The sequence below is a fragment of the Wasmannia auropunctata genome, unplaced genomic scaffold (genome assembly GCF_000956235.1).
Source record: "Wasmannia auropunctata unplaced genomic scaffold, wasmannia.A_1.0 LD336071.1, whole genome shotgun sequence".
In the NCBI taxonomy this organism is placed as follows: Eukaryota; Metazoa; Arthropoda; class Insecta; order Hymenoptera; family Formicidae; genus Wasmannia; species Wasmannia auropunctata.
In genome coordinates, this window is record NW_012026819.1 from 1434194 (window position 1) to 1442948 (window position 8755).

Here is an 8755-nt window from a genome sequence, read left to right on the forward strand (position 1 = left end):
ATATATATATATATATATAAAGAATAAATAGGATAATTTCTCATCTATTCCTTCAAATTAGTTAAAGTATTGTAACACACATTTATTCATGCCGTATATTTATCTTATTTAAAAATATATTTCTTTTGATTGGATAACGAAGAAAAATTGAATTTTTCATATCTCTTTTTTAAATATATACTTACATGTTCAATAAATTTTTCTACGGCGGAAATAAGAGCGTAACAGAAATTATATTTTGTAAATACCTGTTGTAGGGCAGAGAGAGGCAGAAAGAACACGATGATAAAAGGCACAAAAAATTATCCTGTACCGGTTAAAAATTATGCTTGTACCAATTACGCGTGGCGCACACTTCGCATGTGTATGTGAAAGTAATTTCATCTCGTAATTCCACCGGGCTTTAAATAGGCTTTACGTCGAACGGGAAGGGGCTGTTCTTGACTTCCCTTAAATTATAGACGGCCATTATCGCGCGGTCGGCCTCGCATTTGGGCCAGACAATGGCCGCCACCACTCGTTAATGTAATAGGCATCCAAAAGGTGCGATCTCTCTCTCTTTACTGGGAGGCACCGGCACTCACTCCGGTAGGAACCGCGCAGGACGAAAATCCTCCTCTTTCACGGTCAACCTGTCCATCGTTTCGTCAGACGGACCTGCCCGGGTTCCAGACAGCCCCCGAAAGAGGAATTATTATTTTATGAGATTATTATCTCTAATAACATCGCCCGGCTACGAGGAGAGAAAGGAGTACGCTTTTGTGTGTTCGATGGAAATGTTTCACACGTAGAAGTAGCTCGCTCAAGCTGCTCGATATTATCGATCTTTTGTCAAAAATCCAGGTAAAAATTCTAGAAGCCCTTTTACTTGATGTTCTGATGAAATGTGGAACATTCTGGCAAATGATAGCCGTAAATAAGAAAGCTCAATATAAAGTTTCTAATTCCATAGTTCCTAAAAGTTAAATGAAATATACCATTGTTTAATATGAGTAAAATACCGTTTAATTTTATATTTTATATTTTATACGCAATTGTAAGTTCTTTTTAAAGAAAATATACATTTATTGTGTAACTACAAAATATAAAACACAAGATTTTGTGTTAAACATTTACTGTATGAATTAAATTATTAATTTTACGATATTATTTATTATTTTTATTAAACAGTATATATAATTGTGACAATATTATACAAATATTAAGTGTCTTTACTCTCCCTGACTAAAATTAATTAATATAATCATTTTTATTGGAAACTCTTTTTTTTCTCTTATATTTATCTATAAAATTATTTACAACGTGCAAAATTATTTTACAGTTTCAAAAAACAATAGTTTAACGTAGAGCGATTCTCAAAAAAAGTGACGAATAATTTTTTAAAGCTTTTATGGTTTGAATATAAAAATGTTATCTGTCTATTCGGGACATATGGAAGTACATTGCGTTAGTTATTCGTCACGCATTTTGGAAACCGTGAACGATTCGAACAGCGTTGTCCGTGTTATCTTTTCATGCGTGCGCAAGGGATGAAACGACGCGGTTGCGCGATTGGTTGTAGGGCGGGAACATACGAGGGCTGCTGGAACTAGCAGGTGGATCTCCCAACAACACCCCTCTTTGTCCCTCAATTAGTTAAGTTTTTTTTTCTTTTCCCCTGAAAAATTTTTCCTGCCCGTCGCTAGCTGCCAGTTTTCGAGCGCCGCGCTTCGGATCCGTTTCTGCCGAGTCATAAGTTTATTCGGTGCAGTGAAATGTTGTGAATTTATTTTTTCTCACAATTCATGTACGCGTAATAAGGTGGCGATAAGCGATTAATCACGATGCTCCTAATTACTTTGTTGATAGTGTGATTGCAAGAAAAGCGAAGATATTGTAGATTAACAGTTGCATCAATGATCATGATATTTTAATACAACTAGAACGATAAATAGCTTTTTAGATAAGTGATTGATGAAACAGTTCTCTTGAAATCACGGGGAAGGAATTTTCTCTATGTGTCACGATTATTCTGTGCCATAACATTGCAAATGTCGTTGGATTCAAATGAAATTAATAATTATTTGATTTGTATCGCCAGCTGTAGTTTTTGTAGACATTAATATAAATATAAATTATATTATATAAAACAGAAACACATTGATCGTTTTTTCTTACAATTTTTAATTTCCGATACAAATATATAAAGATACGAACGATTTTTATCTTTGTAGATTGTAAATGCAGATGAATAAAATAGAGTTAAAATTTGCAAAAGTATTCCATAGCGATTACACTTCTGGGTGAAAATTATGGAATGTATATATGTAAAGAAATTTGTAGTACCTAATAGTTATCGATGTCGTGTCGGAACAAAGTTGCATAATAGGGTGGATAAGAAACCTATGTAACATCGCGCTATGCAATCAGACAACTAATTAAGTATTCTCGGTTGATCTCTGCTGTGAACCTTACGACTGCACGCGAACTTGTTTACGTTCGCTTATGTTTCATCACCTGCCGCTTCGAAGCACGCGTGGCCTCTCACGATGAATCATATATAATATCGGAAATACGCGTCTGTCTTTCGTCGACCGTCGGAAATTTTGCGAAACGATTTAACTAAGTTTTTCGAGCATCTCGACCGAATGTGTGCCTCTTTACAGGCGAATACATTCTCAGCTCCGGCAGTCAGAACGGTAGTGGCAGTAGCATCGTCGAAGAGGACGACCCGCTTCTCAACGAAGCATCGTTGGCTTTGGACAATCATCCCTTGGCAGACTTAACCGATGATTCGCTTGGTCTAAACGACACTCTAGGACTCGAGCATGAATTTACTTCAGAGTTACTCGGAGGTAGTCTCTTGGAAAGCGCCGGCGTAGAAGGCCTGCTCAGCAACGATACTCTGGGCTTGCCCGACGAATTTAATCTCGAGGAGGCGCTTCAGCTCGTTGGCCTCGATGAGGCTCAACCAGAGGTTTGTGGGATATCTTCGTATCTTCTACTTGGAAGTAACTACAGTTTGACGCTTTATGAAAAATGGATAATATGTTAATATTTCGTATGTCTTTTTCGATACCGAGCTCGCTGCTTTGCGATGGATTGTGAAATTTTATTTATTTCTACTTTATTTTTGCAAATATCTTTTGTAATGTCGTTTACTATGTGATTATTCGCGACATTTTTACTGTACAAACTTAAAGATAAAACCAGCAAGAATTATTTTGACATCGATTTTGGCAATACAACAGCCATTCTTCTCCAAACTCTTCTCTGTTTAAGTATTATATTATATATATATAATAATAATAATGTAATTTTTTATTAGCGTGCCTGACGTTATTCGAATCTCTGATAAACAAAAAGATATTTACGTATATGTAATGTGTTGGAATATTTTACATGATTAACGCGCTTCGCTCCTTGGCGACGCCATTGGCGATATTGTGATCATTATATAAAGATTGATTATTAGGAAACGAAGCCGGAAGTAAAGAAGAAGAAGAAGAAAGAAGATACCGCCGAGGACTCCGCGAGTGCAGAGGGCGACGCGGCCATTACCGCCTCGAGTAACGCCGAGGTCGAGAAGTCATCCAGGTGCGAGGATCCCGAGACCGGCGACATGATTCACACACCGCAGTTTCATCATCCCCATCATCCGCACCACCGCTCCTTCCAGGTAACGAACGACCCTGATTTCATTGCCTGTAGATTAGAACCAAGGCCAGTGCCTCTCATTACTGCGTATACAATGTCGACCATGATTGCAACAATATAATGATTTATGTACAGAGTACACACGGGCTTCTCCTATCGAACATATATGTCGTGTAAGTGAATCAATGAAAAATTATCTTGAGCTATCCGACGCGGTTTCTAATCGAGTGTCACGGATGTTGAATTATCGTCTCTGTAATAACAGTCTCCGATGGCGCTTAATACGTCTCAATAATCTTCGTGTAAACAAAATTGTCAGGGTTTTAATTTCATTTTAAGTCACTTTGCACTCGGAAGTTCTATGCTTTGATACGATCGCGCGTTTAAAAAAATTGCCCGGCCTGCGATAACACGTTTAACTAGAGCGATTCTCCTGGCGTCTTAATACCCTTCGAGATACGGTTTTGCAGCTGCAGTTTTGAGAGACGCTGAAAGAGCCGCGCGAACGGCATCGTCGCCGAGAATGGCCACGGCATTTGCGATTTTTCGACATTCCGTTAATGAGAGGTTCGGAATGATACCGCGATGATACCACGCGGTGCAGCGGGTGATATACGAAGTAGGAAACAAACGTCGTGAAGATAAGAACGGCGCGCAAAGCCGCACGGTTAGAGCGGCGTTTACGGTCCATAAACGGGACACTCTTTATTTACAGCGTCGACCGCGAAAATACTGCTGCGGCTCCATTCCCGCGGCATTCACACCCCCTTTCAGGGGGTCCCATAATTATACATCATAACATTTTAATGTAACGAGGCGATTGAAAATGGATCGTTTCTAGACTCGTGAAAACTTTAAATCATGAAAACTTTCTCATGATTATTATACAACTAAAATGATGTGATAGAAACAAGAATAAGCGAAATTCTAATTCGAGGAAAATATATTTAAGATCTTTTTTTACAAAAACACTTAGTGATAATTATAATATTTTTAACAGTTAATATACAAAAACTTTTAATATACATTTTTATTTCTGTAATTTATACGTTTTAAATCTACTACAGTATCTCAATTTACAATTTAACACGTGTTGCGCGTTCAGTTTCTATATACTTTTGTTAAAGATATTAAAATATCTTTTATATAATATTAAAATATCTGTATGCATTTTTTAAAGTTTCAGCGGAACTACATCTGTATGTACCGATTCTTACACATCTCATTATGTAGCAATCTAAACGCGGCAATCATATAAACGATCATTACAACTCGTTGTTTTAATAGGGAGTATCATGCTGTCATTTTGGACAGTTAGAACGTGCTGTTTGTAGCAATCGTTGTCGCGGATTTGCGCGATGCGTTTTTACAGCTCCGGCAAAAAGCCAGCTCGTTGATTATAATTATTACCTGTTAGATTACTTTATGCTTGTATAACTCGCGATATCACTCCGCGATCTTTCCGAAAGAATTCGTTTATGATTTATTACCAGCGACAATTTGTTCAACGTAATGTACTGCGATAGTACTCAACGATTTATTTCTTTAGAATTTTCAGAAATTCTTCGCTTAGTGACAATTAACAATGATAATTATCTTTAACAAAGGAATCCACTTGCTATAATTAATGCTTTTTATTTTTTTTTATCACGATATTTTGTCACGATATTTTGGACATCATATCTGCTTTTTAAAAAGTTAAAACAGAATCTTTAAAATTTTTCTTTACTTTTCCAAAATTTACTCATTGCTCCTAGAATTGTGAAGAGATCTATTATCATTTTTGGCACTTTATTTTTAAGAGATATTGCTTACGTGCCGCATGTTTAAGACTCTTCCCTCATTATCACTTTATAGCATTATAGAATTTTATTAGCAAAACAAGTTTTAGACACGAATAGTTTTAGACTCGTCTCTATTAGAGAAAGCCATACATATATGCTTAATGCTTATAACCGCTTATATTTGCGACGTGTATTTTATAAAACATAAATTAAATTTTATCACAGACAGTAGCTGGGTAATAATATGAATAACGATTCAGTTATAGCCGTATATATACCATATTACGTGATATAATAATCGTCTTTCTTCTCAATAACCCAGAAATGTAAACGCAGGGAGATATGCAAAGAAGCTAATGATAAAAACTTAATTATTTCTGATTTATCTATAGAAAGAATACAATTATTTTAATACACGCATTCAAGTGTTTAAATACTGCGTTTATAACACAGTTTACCATCGTGTAAATACGGGTAAAATCTAAACGTTCTAATTTAGATTTTGTATTAATACATTTACACGAATTCTAATAGAAAACAAATTGAGCGCACGTTGGACTCCTGAAATCTCATGCATGAGTAGGTTAATAAAATACACGCAAGATGTAACTATTCGAGACGAAGTGACACCGTGGATTCAAAAGCATCCCGAAGAAACCCCCTAGAAAGTTGACGTTTCCCCGGACTTGAATTCCGACGGTGTTGTCGGGGCACGTCATACAATGCGTCCCGTCGAGAAATCACATTCGTTGTAGGAGAGGACGATCGTGACAATGACCTACCCGGATAGTCCGCGGCGAGTCCGTCCAGCAGCAAGACGTGACGCAACGCGTACGTGTGCAAGACTTCTTCGCGTGCACGTGGAGGAACACGTCTGAAAACCCCCCCGCCAATGAGAGAGGTGGCACGGGCCCCTACTACCACGAACCGCGGTGGACGCGATCGCGATGTTTGTGATCCTGGACGTCGGCGCTGACACTCGCGGACGACACGCGGCTGGAAGTGAACGCTAAATCTCGCGGAAAAGTCAGCTCCGACCGGATCCGACCCGGAGGAGAGGCGGTCTCGCTGGCGAACATCCGCTCCGCAGATGGGCGCGATAAACGGTTCCGGAAGGTTTCTTTATAGTCGAGCGCGATTCTGCTGATAGTGCGACGTACGAACGGTTTCTTCGCAGAAAAAGAAGAAGAAGAGAAAGAAGAAGTTAAGATCTCTAGACGTTGCAGGAGACCACGCCTTTGAGAGGATATCAACAAGTTTCCCGCCCCAGACACATCACCGGCAAGCCACTTGGTATTGTCAATGAAAAACTGGTTGCAAAATGAGGACGTTGGACTTCCGCGACCGCTCCGTTCCGGCCTTGTACGTTTGACGAGCCGGTGGCTCTACTACGAAGTCGATAATTTGCATAAAGTTTCGTACGCCTGCGGTCTCTAATCTCAAGGATCTCGGTGTTACGTGAACAGTAAATTCTACGATGCGTAATACGCTATCGAGACGGAGATTAAACTACGTGAGATACAAGTGTGCGAGTGATAAAGCCACCTAGTACAATGACTATCTCTATGAAGCGCATCACGTTCATTTGTACGAGGCTCGAAGCGATTTGAACGAGGCCAAGAAACCCTTCTCACGTCCACTCCGCGAGACCGCCCACGTTGAATATACAAATCTCCACGTTGTACCTTTCAAAATGATATTTCGTACATCGCCAATGGACTGAGATATCCGTTCGAATGCAGGAATAATATTCTGGAGTAACGCGATATAATGCACTAACAAAAACCGTACCTGATTAAAATTAACTCGAATTCCCATGCCGACGGATGGATGTGCAATTTCGTGCCGCAGGGTGGAAACTCCTCGTAAAAAAGAAAGTTGTTCCTTGAATAGTATTTGATTAATTTGACGTCAGTACCCGGTGCGTAAATCTCGTGCCCAATTGTATTTCGAGTGAAAAGGGTACACACATGAACGACGTGCAGCAAGCCTTCGTCAAACCTCATCCGCAGACGAACGAGCACACGTGCCAAGGAAATACAGAATGTTGGAGTCTGATATTGGACGAAGGTCTTCTTCAGGTAGATTACACTAATTACGCAATCCACTTATTATGATAACCAAATAAAAATTCATGATGCGATAACAGATACGATAACCCCGTCGCTCGCACGTGGAATCAGCAAAGAAGGAGGTAAAGATCGGCGCAAGGTCTTGAGGGCAAGGTTCCGCGGATAAAAAAAAAAGACGTATATCGCGGAGTTAATAACTGAGAATACTTAGCGATGGACTGTGTTCACTGCGATTAATTCTAGAAACGTAACCTGTTTTTCTTTACGAGAAAAACTACACACATATAACTTTCGTATTCATTGGACTCTGCTAACGCGCGAAATTACTTCGAGGAACAAAATGTTAACAAAACGTGCTTAAATATACAATAACCGTCTTGCGTGAGAATATTCAGTTACGTACAATAACTAAAGGATTAAAAAGGATTAAAATAGTAATTTAAAATTTACGGCACTTGTTTCGCCGTAAACGAATCTCAATCGCGTTATTGGGGCGCATAATCGCACAATTTTACTCATGTTAAAGGAATCACTCATGTTAAAGAGCAAATTAGTCCGACATCTCGCTATAAAATTCGTTTCCATATCGTACGCGCGCGCGCGCGCATATACATACCTACACACACACGTGCGGTTATGCGACCTTGCGTCCCGCATGTAGAACTGTCATTACACGCAACCGCCGTCGGAGAAGCATTACATACTCCGCGCGCCGCGCCGCGTCCGCGCGGGTCTTTCAATACGTAATGAGTACACTAAATTAATATATTCCTACGCCCGGGACCTTTGCCTACGGAGGAGGATGTGTCGTGCGTATTATATGGAAGGCTTACGCAAGAAAAACGCGCCGTCGCCGCTCGCGAGCTATATCATTTTTGGAGCTCCTCTCTCACGCGACCGTCGTATTAACACTGACCTCAGTCACCTGTAATTGCTACATGTTAGCGTATACACCGAGATACAAACGACGGACACGTAATGCGACCCATTACAGTCGGGTGGCACACGTTCCGGCGTTATCGTCGGATTCTCTCTCTTTTTTTTTTATTTCCTTCGCGAAGAGGAAGGCGCTTCTGCGAGAGCGAGAGCCCCGGGTATGTGGTACCGCTTCAGCTCCGCGCGAACATTTTTTGCGCTATCTACTTCTATCACAGGTGGTTCATAGTACATATATAACATGTGTCTTAGAAATTACGGATTGCGTTTGAAGATATAGGAAATCATGTGATCATTTTATATTAAATATATTTGTGACGTTACGTT

The 8755-nt window shown here is 39.5% G+C and overlaps 1 protein-coding gene across 4 annotated transcripts in view; it reads left to right on the plus strand.

The window, feature by feature from the left end:
• LOC105449901 (segmentation protein cap'n'collar) overlaps nt 1–8755 on the plus strand; it is a 99726-nt gene that overhangs the window by 55770 nt on the left and 35201 nt on the right. For all 4 annotated transcript variants that reach the window (XM_011689356.1, XM_011689357.1, XM_011689359.1 and 1 more), the window contains exons 4-5: nt 2646–2956; nt 3455–3658. In XM_011689356.1, the coding sequence (XP_011687658.1) occupies nt 2646–2956; nt 3455–3658 (515 nt within the window). The remainder of the gene's footprint in view (nt 1–2645; nt 2957–3454; nt 3659–8755) is intronic.